The 22,033-nt window shown below is 36.1% G+C and overlaps 2 protein-coding genes across 2 annotated transcripts in view; one reads left to right on the top strand and one right to left on the bottom strand.

The window, feature by feature from the left end:
• The window catches only part of LOC117983752 (transmembrane protease serine 9-like), a 267,133-nt gene that overhangs the window by 181,343 nt on the left and 63,757 nt on the right, over positions 1-22,033 (top strand). The gene's annotated exons all lie outside the window — the stretch shown is intronic.
• The window catches only part of sano (serrano), a 100,800-nt gene continuing 86,222 nt past the window's right edge, over positions 7,456-22,033 (bottom strand). Inside the window, 16 exon segments of the mRNA XM_069499652.1 lie at positions 7,456-7,553; positions 7,556-7,679; positions 7,682-7,770; positions 7,773-7,886; positions 7,889-7,936; positions 7,939-8,116; positions 8,118-8,221; positions 8,224-8,634; positions 8,637-8,715; positions 8,717-8,812; positions 8,814-8,977; positions 8,980-9,055; positions 9,057-9,134; positions 9,137-9,196; positions 9,199-9,258; positions 9,260-9,354. Coding sequence (XP_069355753.1) covers positions 7,456-7,553; positions 7,556-7,679; positions 7,682-7,770; positions 7,773-7,886; positions 7,889-7,936; positions 7,939-8,116; positions 8,118-8,221; positions 8,224-8,634; positions 8,637-8,715; positions 8,717-8,812; positions 8,814-8,977; positions 8,980-9,055; positions 9,057-9,134; positions 9,137-9,196; positions 9,199-9,258; positions 9,260-9,337 — 1,857 coding nt within the window. The 5' untranslated portion in view covers positions 9,338-9,354.

Below are 22,033 nucleotides of genomic sequence, written 5' to 3'. Positions count from 1 at the left end.
ATGCAGGTTTCCTCACGATGTTTTAATTGACGTGATTATAATTGCATCAGCAAAATTCGTTTGCGCAGAAAAAAGCAGTCTAACGCCGACTAAAACCGAATGTACATCAATGAAATACAAATCTAATACTGCTTGACGTTAAGATTTTAAACACAAGAAGAACAGACTTGTGCTATCTCACTCATAATTGGCTGAGATATTTTCGCGCCATTCAAAAATAAGATTTCTGCGCAGGTACATTGCTATCTCACTCATAATTGGCTGAGATATTTTCGCGCCATTCAAAAATAAGATTTCTGCGCAGGTACATCGACGTAACTTATAAAAGCGGTAGTACTGTATTTATGAATAATATTTTTTATGAATAAATCTGTTTTCTTCATTTTAAAGGCAAGATATATGTTCTACGAGTCCTGATAAATGTAAAAAGTCCCGTATCTGACCATGAAAATAGTACTTAGGTAGGTAGTCTTATTAGTTATTACAAAATTAATTAGAAAATTTAATTTCGTACTAGAGGGATAGCAATGATAACAAGTCCTTTTATTTATTGAAAACACTTAAACATAATTTAATACGATAAGCCAGTCGAAGATTCAAAATTTACTTACATATTCTAAAAAGCCAATTATTTTGAACCTCCAAGTGACGTATCATAACTAACTTAGCTCTAAATAGGTAATTATAAAAGTAGCTATAGGTATGTAAACATCATCGTTTAAAATGATTTCATTAAGTGATTAAGCACAAACCGATAGGTATTGACGATAAAATTGTTTGGATTGTCTTAAATGAAATAATTTAAGTAAGACATATGCAAATTAAATTAATTTACTACCAAAATGCCAATTCAACAAGTATTCTTCCATAAAATCATTATTACAGTCAAAGTTTTAAAGTTAACTTAAAATCTTATTTTGTAAAAAGTTTAAGAACCTGCTAAACATTATTAGAGTGAATTGAGTTATTTCTGGTAAGTAGGTATAATTAACTTTTAACCAGGAGAATCTAGGTAAGTCAACAGCATGCTCTGCAGAAAGTATTTTTTGAATAAATTGTATGTATAGATTAAAAAAAAATCTAATCTAGCATCATTATTTATAGTTATTTATTGGCTATTGCAATGAAAGATTTAAATGAAAATTCCTAAAACATTGACTTTGACTATATTCTACCTAAAAATACCAGAGATGTGACTTTTGTTCTTTATTTTACGATTACACATTACGACGAAGAATAAAATTATAATGTGCATTATGCGATTAAATTACTTAATAAGGCACCTTGATTTTTTGGTTTGTATTTCGTAAAATAAAATTTTTACTTATACGAGAAAATACAAGCTTTACGGCCGATATTGGGAAATATGATATTTATATAAAAATAGTTTCGTCCAACGACAAACACGACGGGGCATTCCAAACAATTATTTTGCGAGCTGCAACTTTTTGATGCTCAATGTTTTTGTTTGAAATAGCCCTTATATAGGTACTAATTTAGTTCAAAGATTACGTCTAAAACGGTAATCAATGATTACCACCGTAATTTTATTATCTTCAGAGTTCGTCATAATTATATTATTGGGCGTTAATTTTTATTATTTTTTTGTCAAATTCCTAGATCAGTATTATTTTGTTATCAAGTAAGGAATTACCAATTGAGTATTTATTTATAGTGAAATCACGTATAGGTGATAAGTATGAGTAGGTAATTATCACGATTTTCAAACAATTGATAAACAATAATAATGGTAGACTGAAAGAGGAAAAAAACATTTTTGAGACTATTTTACAGTAAAAAAAGGAATTCGTACAGGGAATGTGTTTGAAATCTTATGTTGATACATAATTATTATCAAATGATTAAGCTCCCGTTATCTAACCATTAAAACTAACATCAATTATACCGTAATATGGCATTACATTATAAATAAAATAATTATTCATTAAGGAGATCAAAATACATTTGATATTTTAGAGTACAATTGATTGATTTTTTCAAAAGTTTTCTTTTGACTCGTAGCAGTTTCGTGGTCGTTCGCCGTTCTTCTCATTTTGGTCGTCGCCTTGTCTTTTTTTGTACAACGTGGACCTGCAAAGTACAAAATAAATCAATTATTAGATTAGGTATAGGTCTTTTTTGTTAACGGGGAGAAATCTCCTAAGGTACCCGACGCCCTGGAGAAGACGTTGGATTATGTAGGATTTTTACCTATTAAAATTCCCTCGGTCATATTATTGGAAGGCTCGTAGATCTCATAAGGACGCATCGGTGCCTCTCTACCGTTTAATTCAGATGGTTCGGGAGTGACGATGGTAGACTTGACGGTAACAGCGCAGCTACTTCAGGGACAGTCTTCTAGTTAATCGGTAAGTCTATATTCTATAGCATCACATCATTAATACTAGTATGAGTAGTACTTTCGCATCTCTTATCAGTCAAAGGTGTATAAAATCAGTCACAATGTTTTTTTTGGAAAATATTTACAAAACTTTCGTATTTTCCTGAACTTTCTCTCTATGTACGTTTAACTGGAATTATTTTGAAACATTTTGTAACATAACTAATATTGTATTTATAATATAATATTGTATTTATCTGCTACAGTATAGAAATGGTAATTTATTGTTAGATCAACTTCGGTATGAATTGTATTTATAATCACATCCTTTTACTTTACATTTTACAAACTGATGGTGTGGACTTTCTAAATTTCGGCAGGATTCGAATTTCGAACCCGCGCGGCTTGAGTAAGTGGTATTTCTATAATTAGCTTGAAAACGTAGGTTGTTACAGGTAGGTAGGCAGGTACATTAATATATTAATAAAATATATTATTTTCTCCACTATTTATTCAGCCCCTACTGCAATTAATTTAATAAGGATTCGACAAAAACAACTTTGTAAAGGTGACATCAATGAATCAGGTTTCTCTTTGTTTATTGAGGAACCCATAGCAAAGTACTAATAATAAAAGCTTGTTTTTTTCATACGTATAAAGTTGATATACCCTTAATGACATAACAATTTGACCTTTCGCAGCGGAATCGGCAGACGCACAAAAAAAACTGATGACTCATAGTTTAGGAGTAACATTGACATACAAGGCAGAATAATCGACTATCTTTTTGTAGAATCGAGTCAGTGAAACCTGAACTTTATAGTTATTAGATCCGCTTAGTTTAAATTAAACTCGTAGGAAGAGCCTGTGAGAGTCAGAGCTTCGTTATTTATAAAGCTGAAAGTTTTTCTGCACATTGACCCCAACTCAGAAAGGAACGATCAGCGACTATGAAGCTTGGTTCATGGTGGCTTTGGCAGATAACAGGTAACCAAGACTTATACAATATTTCGTCAAAGTATAAAGTCTATTTTTTATATTTTCTTCGGAATAGTAGGTACCTACCTATTCGAATCACGTCATGCATTGCCAGACACTTAGTATCATGGCAACCCTCTGCCAGACACCCTTAAACTTTAATATGTTTGGGGTTTTGGCATTAAGTAAAACTGAGGGCAATAATAAATTTATAAAAGTGTTTATAAAAGTGTGCGTGACATTGTTACAACAATGTAGGTGTATCGAGCGTTTGCGTATGAAATGTCGTGCCAACAAACAAAATGGTTCCCAACCAGATAAAGGTAGGCTAAAAATATTTACATGGGTAGTAGGTATTTGATTACTTACGCATTTGCTAAATTAATCATGAAAATAAATCTGAATTTAAATATAGGTATTTATTTCATGTATCTAGGCCTAATTCCTCAGTGCCTGAAGACGAAAGTCTTTAACCAGTGTGTTACCCGTCCTCACCTATGGCACGGTAATGTTATCTATATATTACCGTGCCTATGGTGCTGAACCGTGGACACTGACACGATACAAACAATACAAATTTTTATTGGTATGGACGCGGCTTTAGATTGACATGCCTATCCCATGTTAAATTGTAGTCCCTAACGTTTCTCGGCTGACGGAAGGACGGGAAAAAGAAGACAGCTAGTTTTTGCCAAGATCTAGTCAAGCCTACGACCGGTCTATAAATAGAAATTGAATTATGTATAGATTGGTATGGGGCAGAGACCTTTGGCGTTTTCTTCCTAGATGAATAAACAGCGATTATAACTACTCGCTGTTGCTCGTGACCTTGTCTGCGTGGAGTTCAATCTTTTTAAGTTTTTCGGTTTTTCCGGATATTTTGGCCCGAGACAAAAGTACAGCCTATTTCGTTACGCAGGATGAAATCTATCTTTGACTGCCGTACCACACGCGTGATAAAATAATACTTATCGTACACAGACTTACCAACATTTTCGCATAATAAGGAGTTTTATAATATAGTAGCTTAGTCTCGCGACTTTATCCGCGTGGACTAAATAAATTACAAACCCATATTTTACCTCTTTAGGGGTAAATTTTAAAAAATCCTTTCATAGCTAATGTCTATGTCATAACAGCTATCGCATGTCAAAGTTCAGCCCGATCCGTCAGTGGTTAGAGCCGTGCGTTGATAGATCAGTCAGACAGTCAGTCAGTTTTTCCTTTTTTATGATGGGTTTGTTTCAAACCTTTTGTATTACAGTACCTACCAAAAGTGTAATCTGGTAGCTATTAAATAATACTAGATTCTAGTAATGACTTTTTTCGCGAGAAACACGAGTGTCACAAACGACATTGGATATGAGCAAGGTGTGACCGCGCGTGTCAGAGCTGGGAGCGCCGCCGCTCCCCGTAATTAGCTGAGTAAACGGAAAATCACACGATGGTGCAAAATATGCTTTCCACTAATTAAGAACTTTCGGATTTTATTTGACGTAGTTAGAAATGAGTTCATTTACGAGGAATGCTATCACGTAGGTACGTAATCTAAATTGTTGTGGTAGTGACGATAGCATGGTGGATAGCGTAGGCCTCTTATTTGGGGGTCTGGGTTTTCATCCCGGGCATCAGCTAGTATAAAATATTACTCATAGCATTTTTTTATCTTAATAGTCTGCAGTTGCAAGAATGTAAAAAAGGAATCCAAACAAATAGAGCTAAAATTGCCATAAAATAGACTACAATGTAATTGAAATAGCAACCGTAGTTAATAGCTATTTTATATGTAAATAAGTAGTGTCGTATAAATTGATACAAGCGTTTGCTTTGATTACCGTTTCTTTTGTCGGAAGCGGTAATCGACAAAAAGCTGTCACCGTAATATGCAAGCTATTATAATAATTGCATGAATAATAATTAATGAAAGTACTTAGGAATATTATAATCTAATGATAAGTTGAATAATAGTATGGTTTTAATTGAATATTATTACCCTTTTACCTTGAACCATTCAGATATGATACATAATACAATTATGTAACTGAATGAATCTGTACATTAAATCTATTTTGATTGATCGGAGAACACTTTATTAACGATATAGAGAGGCCAAACAGCATTTATAATAGGTATTTTTTCACCGTCCGTGTCCGTCTTAGTAACTTTCTACTACTAACTACTAACCGATCAGGACGGGCATACAGAGTTTATACCTGGTGACAGACGTAGGATACTAGTTCCCACGACTTCAAATCCTAAATCCACGCTGAGGAAGTTGTGAACATCAGTTGGGCGTATAATAACCTTGTTTGAAGATTGGAAAGATAATGTTCGTTAGATTTTTTCATAAGGACACTTTTCATTCGTTGATTGCGAAATAATTGAGGCATCATTGTCGCATATCACATTACTTTAAAGTCGGAAAGTTCAAGATTTCCTGTGAATCTTCGGATAGCTATGGCATATCACGATGCAGCTTGCATTATTACGGAACACGCAACTTTTGACCTACCATTTTCACAGTATTTAATCAAAGGAAGCTTATTAACCCTATGTGATCTTTATGTGATCCTAAATTAAATGTTTTTACTGGCTTTTAAAAACACAAGTATAGTACTTATTCGGCACAGAATACCTACATATAAAAAGCTAAACTGACTGACTGACATAATTATGTTCGTACAGCTGAAACCACTGAGACTTAAATTAGAAACTTGAGAATTTGCCTTAAATGTCTCTCTCCACTAGGGCTACGAAAGCATATTCTTAAATTCACGAGAAAGTCAAGATCACCATCATCAACAACCCATCGCGGACTTATTACTAAGAGTACGGTTTTCGTTCAGAATTAGCTGAGTTTACGTAAATTGACAGACTTCACACACCTTTGAGAGCATTATGGGGGCATGCAGGTTTCCTCAGGATGTTTTCCTCCCGTCAAAACTTTTAACTGCTGTACGCATATAACCCAAGTTAAAGGTGCGTGCCTGAGATCAAACACAGGGCCCAGCGAATAGGAGGCCAACGCCACTTAACTTAACCACTAGAGCCTAGACTATCGGCTTATTTATATAGCGATGTTGCCCACGACTTCATCCACGTGGGTTTAGGTTTTTAAAATGTAGTGGTGACTCTTCAATTTTTAAAAATCAAAAATAGTCGCAGGTTGCAAAGCCATATATGTATCTATGTACTGACCCGTCAAAATCGGTTAAGTAAATGGGCCATTAAAAGCTAGCAGACTTACAGAGACACACTTTCGCATTATTATATTGGTAGTATTATTGAAATTTTATGAATACAAGATGTAGAGACAACGGAGATGCAATCTGTATTCTGTACCTAAATGTAAAGTAGGTACAATACTGTGATGTTCATTGTAGGTATAGTTCGCGACAGGTCGAGATGGCAAACCGGGGTGGGGACTCCCCGCACAACTACACAGCCCCCGCGCTAACCCGGTGCGGGATAGCGCGGCTGACGTGCGAGTGTACGCGGCGTCCCCTCGCCTCATACCCCGATTGTCATCTCGACCTGTCGCGTAATGTACCTACAATACTGTGATGTTCATTGTACGTTGCGTAGTTCACTCAGCGCAGGTGAACTTCACGGCGTGAAGTTTTGACATTTAGCGATGATCCGCCACTACACGATAGATTTGCATTTACTGCGAAATAATATTTAACATATAATAGACTAGCATTTGCCCTTGGCCTCGCCCGCGTGAAATTTGGGTCGAGCTGTAGTAGGTATCGACTATCGAGGAATATTATTTAGATCGTAAAATATGAAAGTTGGAGACTGAAATGTTTACAAACTACGAAAATTCCGATTCAGCGACTTGATGATTTTTGCGATAACTGCGCACAAACTGTAATTTAATTTAGGCAGGGGTACGCCCCGCACACCTACACGTCACCAGCGCTCGCCAGCACTGGGTTAGCGCGGGGGCTGTGCGAATGTGCGGGCGTCCCTCCCCGAATGCCACCTCGACCTGACGCGTGGTATACCTACTTCCTTGCCTGCCATGCCTTCTAGATTTCCATAGCAAAATTTTTGCCGCTAATGCAGATAGGGACTAGAAAACAGTTTGGATAATTAAAAGTTAATTGTATATAATTACTTACCAAAAAAAATTAAAGGTAGAGCGTAGGCACTCTCTTCTGAGCCCCCAAAGACAATTTAATTTCCATTTTCTTATAGCCTTCATTTTTAATTCTAGGTTTTGGTTTTCATTAGGTTCCACCGGACATCCTTTTAGCTCCCACACTAAATTCGTCAAGGACTTGGGTCTGCTTAACTTTCTAGATCGTTTCTCTGGTAGTTTTGGACCATGGCCTGAATCTCCAGATGTTCTTGCCTGCCTGAATGGCTCGAATCTAGCGTACCATCTAATTCCATTGCTTGATGAATATTTGAAAGGCTTTTGTAACGTATATTAAAGATTGGGAGTCTCCTTTTGTAAGAGGTCGTATTGGACTAGTACCTGGACTAGGTGCCTCTTTAGTCGGCGAATTACTTTTCTGGCTCACCAATATTCTACCTTTACTGTTGCTAACACTGTTTTAATATACAATTTAGGTAAATTTGGTACTGGCGCAATTGTACATTTCTCTTATAAACAGTTATTGGAGTTTCTTTTGTCGCTACGGCAGTTTTGCGAGTACGCTTTTCAGCTTTTTGGTTCAAAGTCTTTTTAGTAGGAATCGTTTCTATAGGAGGTGGTTCTGGTTTAATTTCTGTTATTAAGGGCATGTGAATTGGTGTTGCTGCGGGTGAAGCAGGTGCAGACTCGTTGTCGTGTTGGTTCATTGGAGTAAGATGCTTTAATATTCTTCGGAAGAGGAGCAAAGCCTCTAACATAGTCATATATTTGATCTATTTCATCATACTCATCTGGATACTGTTTTCATCTCTGTGACTGCTGTATATGTGACTATGGCGATTTATGTACTTATGTTGGTTAGCTGTGTCTGATGAAGCACTTCTTCTTAAGAAGTAACCAGTTTTTATTAGTGGTGGAGCGATGAGCGGGGCATTTAACAGTCTTTTAGGGTCCCCGAGTTTACCATCTAGCACATGTATTCGATCTACCACGTCTACTAGCAACTTGTTACACTTTTCAACTAATCTAGAAAATTCCATGAAATTTTTTATCTGTTCTTCATTTTTGCATCTTAACATTTTAACGGAGCAGCGAGAGGTAATGCTTACTAGTGCGTTGCCTTCTTTTTGTAATGGTAATGCAAAAACGTGATCTTCTTCAAATAAGGATATTAATCTCAGCTCTGGTACGAAATGGCTTGCACTTTTAATCCTCTAGGTGGAGTACCGTGTACAAGTCTGACAGTTATTGGCAACCGTTTTGTAAGTAATGTTTTAGCTGTATGTACCCCCGCTAATATTCTCTTCTTTAGCGACAGCAGAAAACGTGCCTCTCTGATCTAAACTAAGCAGTATAGTGTCACTTTTTGAATCGGTGCATTTTAAAAATATTACTTTTTCCTAAAAACGTCTCACCTCTAGGCATTATTACTTCACCCGCTGGTAAATTTCTCGCTCCATCTGCCGTGATATTCCCATCTAGGTCAATTTTAGCACATATTACTCTAACTGGTTCTCTTACTAAGCATCCATCCTCAAGTTTTCTTCTAGCTATTCCCCTACGGATTCTATACATCTTACAGCCCTACCTTCCTCACTTAGCAATTCAAAGTAGCCTTTATATGTATCGGGAAATGGCAATTCTCGGTCCGACACTAACCATGCGTCTCCCTTCTTTTAGTTTGATGGCTTGCGCGATAATTTTCTTTCTCTCTTTCCTGCTGAAACTAGTAACGCTGTGCTTTGCAAACCAGGGCTCGGTAGTGTTGGTAGCTTCCGAGGCCTCCATATTGTCCTTTGATGATCTGTGCTACGTTGGTAAAGACGTTCTTGACAAGCGAACTCTCTGAGGTAGTGGCCTTCATCAGACCAGCGGCAAGCTGCGACCACGACTTGGCCATCTGTGGCTGCCATGATGGGTGTAGTCACATCTGAAATTGAGAAAACATCGAATGTGAATAAAAAATCATAATGATAGGTAAATGCATCTGTAGATTTAAAAAATATGTTATGAATTTGAGATATTGGTGGTCTTAGCTTGGGTAGCACTTTTAAAAAGGTTGATGCGCTGGTTTATTAATATAATATAAGATGTTATACTCGTAGGTATTCATTCTAATTTCTATGCGGTGTTGAATTGGTCACCTACCTTTTTAGACTATGTTCAGTGCTAGTAACAATTAGCCGATCAAAGCTTATCTATCTTTAAGTAGATACTCTAAAATTTTGAGAGCTTCGGTACCTACTAAAGATAAAACAGCTCTAGGAATATATTGAATGTAGTCAGTTTGTATCTAATGCTTTATCAAATTGCAGGCACCAGTAATTGTGAGATGAATTTGTACTTGTCATAGTACAAGTAAGTCATCTATCAATTAATTTATCTTGGATCGACAGAATAGTATCTAGTAAAGGCTAGGGCATACACATAGCACGACTATAGTAATGCGCGACAGTAATGCTTCAAATGAGGGTTCTAGAAGTTAACATGTAATCCAAGATATTATAAAACTCCAGATAGGCAACACTCGTACAGTAGCCGGCAAGAAATATTGTACATCGATCTTTAGATGAGATTACAGCTTTTTAGAGTGTTGTCTTTGTCACTCAGTACCTATGTATGTGACGTTTGTCGATCTCTACGACAGAGACAAACGCTTACGAAAACGCTATCTCCTTCTAAAGATCGATATACAGTATTTTCTGCCGCGTACTGCACATTCATATTCCAGAAAGTAAAGACAATCTATACGATTGCGTGTGAGAACACGTAACGCGTAGCGGTACAGACAATACCGGCGGCTTGGGTGTTTACGTACTCGTAGGGTGTCGGCCGACACCTTAGAGCAAACTTCAAAACTTGGCATTGCCGACTTGGTTGCGTGAATTACAAACAACTGTGTAAAGCGAAGCGCATGTTGAAGACGCACTATAGCCATCACACTCTGCGGTGTGACACGATTATAATACAGTTTCTAGTGTTACAAATCGTACGCGTACGCGCGTGACATGCCAGCCGCCGTGCTGCTGACGCCGTGCTTTGTTTGTCCAGGGCCTTAACTGAGTAACGCGGAAGTGTGAAAAACTTACAGCAAATAAAAGTTTAGAGGAATACAGTTAAGTCTTATCTAAATAAAAATCACAAAATCGGATGAAACAATTTGGTAACAGTTAATAGTGAACATTATAGCTGTAAAGCCATTGTGGTTGGCAAAATAGCCATTAGAGTTTGTTTACATTCTCTCTAGACGTTTTCGGTAAATCAGATTAAGATTTGGTTAGGTTGGAATGGGCGGATTTTTTGCCTATCTCTCATTTTTATGATCGGTTTTTCCCAAATTCATAATAAGTCATTGTTATTTCATTTCTTTTGTACTTTTTTATAATTAAATAATATTATAGATGTGTTACTTGAAGGACATCCTGATATCTTACATCGATTTTAATTGACAAGTCCAGTAAGTAAAAGTACCAGCACTATTACCGATAGGGGGTTATTTTACGAAATATAGGTACTTATATTAGTTTCGATTTTCATTTTAAAATCGTCAGATAATGGAAACAGTAAGCAGGTAGGTACGTAAAGTCTCAATTTGGTGGTGACCGTAAACATGAGGTTTTTTGATATCCGCCACTGCACTCTGATAAAAGTACAGTTACCACGAATCAGCGTTAAAACTATAGAGTACGTGAATGCGTGAGGATGGTGGTACACAAAGGTATACTTTTTAATAGGCTACAAAGATATGAAATTAGATTAATTATTATCAATTGATTTTTTTCCTTTAAATAAACTGGCAATAGAACTGGTTTCTGTACCTAGACTACTTCTTAAAAATATGAAAATTTTATTTACGAGTTTTTAATACTTTTGTAAATACTTTTGTATTTGTAGCTTATTTTTGTCAATATTTTATTTATTACTCGTTTATTAGGTAGATTATTGTGAAAGTAGGTAAGACAGCAAAGAGGTAGATTTTTAATAATGCCAATAAAAGTTCAAGGAAATATCACATCACACTATCACACTATAGTAGTAGTATACATCTATAAAGGCGAAAGTTCGTATGAGTGTGTGTGTGTGTGTGTGTGTATGTTTGTTACTCCTTCACGCAAAAACTACTGGACGGATTTGGCTGAAATTTGGAATGAAGATAGATTATACTATTGAAATGATAGGAAAGCTATTTTAAATAATAAATAAAGTAATTATTTATTATTATTTAATACTTTATTTTTATTTATGTAATCACTACCCATATTATAAATCTGAAAGTGTGTTTGTTTGTTGGTTTATTGGTGTGTTGGTTTGTTGGTCTGTTGGTTTGTCCTTCAATCACGTCACAACGGAGCAACGGATCGACGTGATTTTTTGCATGGGTAAAGTCTGGAGAGTGACATCTAGGCTACTTTTTATCCCAGGAAATTAAAGAGTTCCCAAGGGATTTTTAAAATCTTAAATCCACGGGTATGAAGTCGCGGGCATCAGCTAGTTTATAAATTTATATCCCAGTGTGCCCCCAGCCGTAACTGGCGGTGCGTAACGTAGTGTTATTCGGCGTTACATCAACAAGACCATTGTCGGTGTACGTTGACCTTCGTGAGTTCATAACGCGCGAAAACACAAGAATTATTATATAACATCACGCACTACTGGGGGAAAATGGGCCAATGTTTTATGGCACATACATAAAGATACATAATAGTTTCGGCACTAAAATACATAGCTGTAGCTTTCACTAGCAAAAGGCTTCAGCGTGACTTTAAAAAAAAACTGTATTTATACCTATCCCACCTATAAAAGGAGATACTGCATAATATCAAAATACAGCTCAAATTCCTAGGTCTAGAAACTGGGTCAAGATTTCGCAGGTTTTATTTAAAACGTAGATGTCCAATAAGAAAGGATTTTCAGAAATCCAGCCGCCCGGCGCCCTTGCGAAGCCAGAGTGGGTCAGCTAGTCTATCCGTGAATTACTATCCGTGATTTCGAAAATTTAACACTTTTATTAAGCTTAAGGGGTTACTTTAAACGTTATCAAAAACAACAGGTCCTAACCTCTTAGGGGGCTTTAAAAACACAAATCCACGCGGAGGAAAGCGCCGAAAACAGTTCTACGTAAATAAAATTTAATTCGCTAACGAGATTAAATAGCACTACTAAAATAAGATCAACAGACAAATTCTAAAATATCCTAGTTTTCTAAATAGAGTTTTGGAAATATAAGGAAACCGATGTAACCGATGCAAAGAGAGAGAGACCCTTTCATAGTCAGGTCGGGTAAAAATATAGGTACTTACATCTATTTTTACCATTATCTCTGCGGCCGAATGTACATCATGACTTTATCGCACGATTAAACCTATTGTGATATTGCGGCTAACTGTACTAGATCGCTTGTAGACAAATAAGGAGGGTTTGCTATGGCCGCTAAACAAGAGTTACATATACAGGGCCATGAAACCAAAGAAGAGGTAATAATATGTGCGAAATTTTCGATTTTGATTTCGAATTTGCGATTTCGTCCACGTGGACTTGGATTTCAAAAATCCCGTGAGAATTGAGATTTTCCGGAATAAAAAGTAGCCGATGTCACTCTCCAGGTTTTTAACTATACACATCGATCTGTTGCTCTGTTGCGGTGTGATTGAAGGATAAACTAATTAATTAGAGTTGCAATTAATTAAACACAAATAATTTAAATGTAGGCTGTATAAATAAATAATTTTAAGTTTGTAACACTCATCAAAACTAAACTTACGGCTAAAACCAGATAAGATCGACTGTACTATATTAGGTAAAGACCGACGAACTGTTCACAGATTTGACAAACAAAAACATTTTAAGAATCAAGCAGAAAAGCATGTGATAAATGTAATCTATGAGCATGAGAAAAAGTCGTCATAAACTAAGTAAGCTCTTTATAAAACCGTTACTGTTTTGAAATCGCTTATTTCCGGGCCCTTGTTACAAGTGACGACTGCTACATCAGGTTCCCATGGATCGCCTGATTTATTACAACTTGATCTATCCCGGCCCTAATTTGGGCTTGTTTATTTTCTGCCCTTCGATAATTATGAGAAAGTATGCCTTGATGTACAATAGAACAATATTGGTTTTAATCTATTTAATAGTAATGATCTTAAGGGCCTTATCGCTTGAACTTTGAAATTCTAAGATATCAATCTTCAAATTTACCATCGACGAACTTTCATATAATTGAATACATGTTTAAAATAAATCAATCTTTCGTATTGACCTTTAATGGATCATACATACAAAATCTATTATATTTATTTTGTAGTGTCCAATCTCCCGCACCTAGTTTTAATTAAATAAATAACAGACTCAACTTTGAAGCCCTAAATCTGTCCTTGAAAATCATCTAATTTACTGGAAAAAAATACCTGAATATCAGAAATATAGTCTTATTGACTTATAATGTACTAGAATATGGATTTTTAATTATTGGGTAAAAAAAAAGAACTGTTGCCAATTTTCACGAATTATATGGATAGTTTAAGACAACTTTTTGTATTGAATAAAACATAAATTCAACCAAAAATTTATATTAAAAAATACTATGTTTTTTAACAAATTTATTTGTATAGTTTTTATAACAATCCATTTATTTGATCAAGCATAAAAAAATTATAAACATCACTCTAAATTACTATAAATAGCCACGCAATGGCTTCGTTCGTATGGCCGAGCGTAAAAATTGTAAACCTACTCGTTTAGGGCGAAACTAGAAACGAAATTAGAAACGAGTTTGCGAGCAACGAGAAGCTAGTGTATATTTGAGAAAGTTTTTTTTAGCCGGGGCTTTATCACTTCGTGATTATGTCGTATGTTTATATTAAAACTTAATCACTAATTAAAGACTATTTAATTTATTAATCCCCGCAAAAACTGCGCTAGTGTTTTGCCCGCTTAGAGAGCGTTGCTGAGCGAGTTTTTTTTATCTTGTTGCTAGGACAAACTAGTAGAGAGAGAGAGAGAGAGTTCTTGCCAGCAGTGCACACAGTCAGTGATTAGCTATTTATCTCTTACACGAAATCATCCCTACATCGATTGTACGTTTCTTGAGTAAGAAAGCTAGTCGTTTCCTCGTCAGCGAAGGGACAACTGCCAATGTGGACCTACAACATTTTTAATAGCTGTCCAACCAGTAAATATCATCATCATGATCAACCCATTACTGGCTCACTACAGAACACGCGTCTCCTCTCAGAGTGAGAAGGGTTTTGGCCATAGTCTACCACGCTGGCCTTTTATACTAATATTAATATTTTATAATACTATACTAATAACTTAAAACGCACATAACTCTGAAAAGTTAGAGGTGCGTACCCAGGATCGAACCCCCGACCTCCGATTAGAAGGCGGACGTTCTAACCACAAGGCTATCACAGCTATCAGTAAATATGTATACTTTTGATAAATAGAAAGTGCGCATACATAATATAACTGTCTGGTTTTGTTTTTATTTTGTATCCAATGGAGTGTTTTAGCACCAGGCGGTCTAACAGGTGGGCACTATGTAAATTAGGTCTCAGGTTTCACAAGGTTTTATTTTTTTAATCGAAAATTGGATTAAAGGTGGTCTTGTTAATTAGGAAGTTTACATAAACATTCGTCAATTTACGTCCAATTAACGTTTGAAAATCCTAATAAAATTTTAACACTGACTAATTGACTGCAGACTCGCGGCTTAATAAAAACTAGAGGTTCTAGATTCCCCTCTGCATGAAGCAGAGGAATTCCCTTATAATAAGTAGGTATAATATAACGTAAGAGAACGAAAAGGATTTTCTGTCTAGTTGAAAAGTATCTACCTATAATATGGGATGGACCGAAGTCTGAAAAGCCACACACACACACACACACACACTTTTACGTGTAAAAGAAGGTTGGTTGCTGATTCCATAAATATCTTAACACGTAAATCTGCGGCCTAAAATTAGAGTGTCTGAAATTAGTCATGATGTCACACGGTGCCAATTGTACCAAAACAGCAATTGTCTAAAAACCTATATTGTGAATGAGACAATTACTGTGAAATGCCATACGTAATTGACAATGGTGTACCAAATGTTATGCTCCTAATGAGTGTAATTTGCTCGGTCGAATAGCGGTTTTATTTACATTTGAAAATGCTTAGATATGGTTACATTGGTAGGATGATTTTACATGGCTTATGTGTAAAATAAGTACGCGTGTAAAATAAAAAACCGGCCAAGTGCGAGTCAGATTCGCGCACCGAGGGTTTCGTACTACACTCTACAGTCATATTTTTTCGACATTTTGAACGATCAACCAGAAACTATTAAGCATAAAAATAAATAAAAATCCGTTTTAGAATGTACGGGTAAAGCCCCTTTCACTTGGTATATTAATCTTACTTTGAAAGATGAAAATACTAACCTATTATGTTCATGAACATATTTTTTTGTGTGACGTTACCAGAAATTAGTTAACAGAAGATCTGCCTACCCGCTAAATTTTATAATTCTGTGTCAACGGGATCGTACCCTATAGGTTTCTTGACAGACAAACAGAAAGACAGATAGACAGGCAACGAAGTGATCCTATAAGGGTTATTTGTTCCTTTTGAGGTACGGAACCCTAAAAGCAATATAGTAGGTGTGCAGTCAGGCTAATTCTGATCATTGATTTATTTTCTAAATTAGGTAAACCGCGAGAGATCGTAGAAACTACTGTTATGTTGGTGTTTTATTTGTAAAGGCTGTCCCTCCACTAGAAAAAATCTTCACCGAGAGATATTCTGATTTACTACTTTTCGTAATTCTTGAGGTTTAATCTTAATTAAAACTTTCAAACAGGCGAGCGAATTCGGCAGGCTGACTTTAACCTCTTACACAATACAATAAGCATTATTACTACAAAAGTTACAATAAAACTACTTAAATTAAAATAATATTAGTATGAAGAATGCGTTACCAGCTAATAACCTACCAGCTTTTAAAAGTAAGGTATCAAGGCAAGCACAAATCGGTATGCACATAAAATGAAGTCGGTTAAATAGTAATAATTCATCTGAATTTCGAAATTGAAAACTGGCTTGATTCACTAGTTACCGTTAGATATTCATCCTCATTTAATTAGTAACAGATTAATGCAGTTTCAACAGATACAGCGTTGACTAGTTCAATATGTAACGGTGGGACCGGTATCCCGCTTCCTGTACCTATATAAAAAAGTACCGGTCACCTTGTTAAAGATGGGTGCAGATACGGTGAGAATGTCCGAGCCAATAATGATATTGTCAACTAGCTGATGCCCGGGACTTCATCCGTCGACGAGTGGATTTAGGTTTTAAAAATCCCCTGGAAACTCTTTGATTTTTGGGATAAAAGTAGCCTATCCAGGTCCCTAACTATACCATGCAAAAAAATGCGTCATTTGCTCCGTTGCGACGTAATTGAAGGACAAACCAATGAACCATTAAACAAACAAATTCAAATTTATAAAATGGGTAGTGATAAGCAAAAGCTTGTTACAATATGCCATTGAACTAAGTAAGAAGAGATATTTCCATAATCTCTATTTCAAACAAAAACGTGTTCTATGAAGCTGTCAAAATTAGTATGACACTGGACATTAAGGTGTATTTTACCAAAGCAAAAATTAGTTGAGCGAAGAACATTTTTGTTCGGAATGACCCATACAGGTCGTCGCAATATGCTTTTCTGTTTTTTCCCTTATGTATTTTCCCCCAATTTGTTATAATTCTTAGTTATAATGTAGATAAATAAGATCCCTATAGTTATTAAAATATTAAGAAGATCGAAAGCATTAATCCTACATAAAAAAAGGTAGGAGTTTTACGAGTTATTAGTGTTAAAAATAACTTGTTATTAAATTAGGTTCTGACCGCCTATTCACTGACTAGCTATCATTAAAGAATGCTATTTCGCTCGTGGTAGTTCGATCAATCTCTCCGTAGCTTTAGACAAGCTAGTCAAGAGATGTAATGAGCAGTGATTTTGCATGAGTTATTTTAAAACGGCCGTACGGTGCAACCTTATACATGCAGTTTTTATGGACCTACCTACTTGAGTAATAACTAAACAACATACAGTTAAGCAGTATCACTGCGTAATATTATTATAAGGGTTATGTAATGTTTGAGATCATATTTTTTTTAATTTTTGCTTTTGTTTAAGCATGTGTAGGTAGTAGGCAGGTACATACAATTACAGGCACTGTCACTGGTCTCAGATCATCAGACCTACGTAGCTACTTACATGTCACATTTGTAATTTTTCGACATAATGCGTATTATAGGTAGATTAAATTATGTGAAGTTATTTTTTTGGTTTATTGCAGATCTATTCTACGTTTAATCAGTGATGCCAGAAAGGTAGAGATTCTAATAAAAGTAGCAAATAAGAGAGAGTAAGCAGATATTAAGAGTAAGTAGGTAAACTTTTTTGCTTTTAAGAATAGTATCCACATGGGAGTTCAAGTTAAAGATTCATACCATGAGAGCAAGGTATTTTCAATATCGAAAATAAGTATAACTGTAGCAGTAAGATTGGGCCGCATCGGGCGCATGAAAAAATCGGCCAAGTGCAAGTCAGACTAGCACGCAAAGGGTTCCGTACCATCATACAAAAAATATCACGTTTTAAAAATTTTCATGGCAACCATCTTGAATTATTTATTATTTCTTGTCATAGCCGCAATAGGAATACATACACAATCTGTGAAAATTTTAGCTCTCTACCTATTACGGTTCACGAGATACAGCCCGCTGACAGACAGACAGACGGACGGACGGACAGCAGAGGCTTAGTAATAGGGTCCCGTTGGCACCCTTCAGGTATGGAACCCTAAAATGCTGACAGGGTGAGCAGAGGTCGGGGCGGTTTGGGCCAATAAATTACTAGGTAACTTATTGGCCCGAAACGGGACTCGGACGTTATGATCTGCTAAATAAGATAGCCACCAGACCAATGAGGCAGTTCAGAGGTATGAATAGCGAGGTAATAAACACAGTGACGGTGTTTACGAGCAATGACTAGTGAGTTGAAGTTATCCGCAGACAGGTTTGACCGTTATTTGACGCGAGCTTGACGTCCGAGGATACAAGTGCGATACAAGTACACTTGAGGCCAGGATAAGTGCACACTCAGTAATATTAATTTGTTGAGGAAAAGCGAGCTTTATATGCTGAATTGAAATACGAAATTTTGTGGGTACGAAAGGTTGCAAGGTTGTAGGTTGTTCCATTGTGAAAAGTCAGGTATTCTACTTATTTTCTATTTTCATGTAGATTTTGTCCATTTGCAGAAGATGAATGAATATTTTAGACGAATAGAAAGTTACTACTTAGTAGTAGATATAACAAATCATAGATTTTAGCACAGTTTTTGCTCGTAGTTCTTTATGTTACCTACCTATTTAAATATGTATTTCATTCAAATGACAGCCAAAAATAATAAAATTTGGATTTATTAATGTGTAATTAGCTTTAAGAGACAAACATTTAGAAATCACAGATAAACACTTTCATTTCATTTATTTGTATAGATATATATGGCTAGATGGTCAAAAATCAGGTTTTATCAAAAGTGTGACAGCATTATAAGATTTTTAATGCACTACGGTTTCGGGATACGTCTAACGATCGGTATGTCGCACGGCTCGTACAGGATACGTACGGTATCTACGATGAGACAAAAAATTACCTATCTCCGTCAAAGGAATGCAAGCTATCTCTGTACCAAATTTCGTCAAAATCGGGTAAATAGATGGGCAGTGAAAAGCTAGCAGGCAGACAGATACATTTTTATAATATCAGTAAGTGTACCAGTGGAATCCTCAAGAAAAATAAACATTTAAAAGGTTTGTTAAAATACAAATAAACAGTGTTACGTTTTCCTGTCCCGATATGTAAGGCTCGCAGGTTAATGTCCAGCTGAAACCTAATTTCTTGACCATAAACCAGAGTTTAACGATTCCATCCGTTACCCTAATAATACTCATAAAATTGCTCATGATTTAGGTGAGCCAAGATAATAGGAGTAAAAGTGGTTTAACAGGAATCTTTAAGTTCTTCTTTACGATGTTTTTAAATTATTTTTCACGAAATGATACTCGTGACTTTTTCAAAAATCTCGATGTAAGGGCGTTTGTGCACTCATCCGTATTCGGTTCGTATCCGTGATTATTCGAAGTGGCTGTCATACAAATACGTAGGTACATTCTATACGTATTTTTTCACGGATAAAATCACGGATGAGTCAATCAAATGCCCTAAGTCTTTGATTTTCCGGAATAAAAAAAGACTATGTCCGTCTCTGGGATGTAAGCTATCTCTGTACCACGGATGAGCCGAGTAAAGGCAACAGAAAAGCAAACAGATAGACGGACATAATTTCGGATTTGTATGGATTAAAATTATGCCTTAGAGATGTCTCGAGGAAAGCGCTTTATAAAATAGGTATACCTAATGTTTTAGCTTTACAAATAAAATTCTAAAAGTCGAACTTTGGGGTTTTGTTTAATGGACGTGGATCTAACATTCTAACAATCTCAGTGAAACAAACAATACTATCATTTTAAAGTCTTACTCGTAATATGACATTGTTGTTGCAATTTTTTTTTTTCATGTTTCAACCTATTATAATATATTTTTTTTTTTTTTTTTAATACAATAAAACTTAAAGCTAGCCTTATCTAATTACTATATAAATCATGACCGCGTGGAATGGTGCCAAGAATACTGGCTGCATTTCCGCGCTGGACAGCCAGGCTGATCCGCTGCGCAAAAAATGAGCCAGCCCTTCTGTCACCAGTTGAGGCTATTAATCGCGGTGAAATGTCTCGTAAAAAATTTTTAGCACTAAGACTCCATGGCCCCAGGGTCTCCACGGCAAACGGCACAAAAATGTAACTCTCTATAAGAGAGGCATACTTGCGCCGCTTGCCGTTTTCAGCTGTTTCTGCTGCGGCTCCCGGTCTTGATGCTGTCTTCCTGATATGACACGGGGCCAATGTGTCAACGCAAGTTGCGTCCCACATTAGCGCCCGTCCCCGTTCCCAGGGAACCAGCGTCAATCCATCAGGTCTCTTGCCATCATCCCGACTAATCCCTGCCGGCTCAATGAGCGCAGGAATATTTATGGTGGCAAGAGCTCTTTTAATTGTATCGTTAAGAGAGCCATGCCTAAACAGCCTACCGGAGCTCCTTTGGCAAGAGAGTCCGTGGATTCCAAATTTATCAACCTCTTTTCCACACGGACATCTGTGCTGATGGCACAGTGGTGTTCCCAATCTGAGACCTAGAGCCACACGAAAACTTTCGTTATCTAAAAGTGTGCCGAGATTTTTTGATGGCAAGGCATGCAGCCAATACCAATGTTGCAATGCAAGTTTTTACAAACCCATTTGTCTACAACAATTTCTAACATAAAAAAAATTAACTATTCAATTGAACAACGTTTTGATTTATAAAAATCAAGCACATGATTATCATGTGCTTGATTTTGACGTAACAAGACGTGTTCGATGAATCGATTAATCGGAACATCAATCGATTTTACATTGATGTTACGGTAGATGTCCTGCCGAGACCCAATTCACGGCAGTTGATTGAACCAAAACGTAATGACGCCTCCCGTTATGCTCATATCATGTTTAAAGTCATCATTAATGAAATTGGTTGAGGTCAAGAGAAAACGGCCATGAGCGAGATCAAAGATCGTGGTCCCGTATAGTAATTTTTAAATTGTTAAGGCACGTCCACAACTCCACAGTCTATACCACTGGCCCATACCAATGAAAACTAAATCATATTCATTATGTTGAAAATTAAACTTATAAGTTATCTTATATGTAGGTATACTAAGAAATTGAACACGTGAACAAATTGTCTAAACAAAAACAAACAAGAACAAAATCTGTCTAAACAAGAACAAAATCTCTAATCAAGAAAGTTGTCTTTCTTGCGTTAGTCTTTAGATGCGTCAATGAACAATTTCTTAGTATATAAGATAATTTATAAGTTTAGGTTAAAGTAAAGCAACTGATTAGTCATAAATTAGACTAGATGGTAGTACAATTGAGTGGCTAATTGGCAATCACCAAAAAAAAAATGTGCTGATAACTGGTGCGATGTTTACGGCAGTTCAGTTTCATTACGCTAATTCAGTAAGGACAGGTTGTTTTACTTATGAAAAATTGTGGTTTAACTATTCTTGTTTAACACGTTGGATAATGAAAACATTTTATCGGTGTGAACATCATTTAATTATTATACTATATCCATTACTATTTATTAAACTATATCCATTGGTCTATGTTGATATGAAGCGTGCCTAAGCAGCCTAACACGTTATAGGTCGATGGTCATAGGCCATTTACTAGAGAGGTACCTATGTATCTTCTTTTACAAAAGTCCAGATTCTTGCTATAGTACCTAAGTCGGTACTAGTTGTTTCTACTGCGGAACTCTAAAAACTCGATACGAACATCAAATGAGTTATTGCGAGTGGTTTAAAAGGAAATCGATTACCGTAGGATAAATCGATTATACATCGACTTTTTATGTTAATGCTTTCTTAATACCGATTTACGGC

The sequence above is a fragment of the Maniola hyperantus genome, chromosome 7 (assembly GCF_902806685.2).
Source record: "Maniola hyperantus chromosome 7, iAphHyp1.2, whole genome shotgun sequence".
Taxonomy (NCBI): Eukaryota; Metazoa; Arthropoda; class Insecta; order Lepidoptera; family Nymphalidae; genus Maniola; species Maniola hyperantus.
This window is presented reverse-complemented; position numbering and strand designations above follow the sequence as displayed.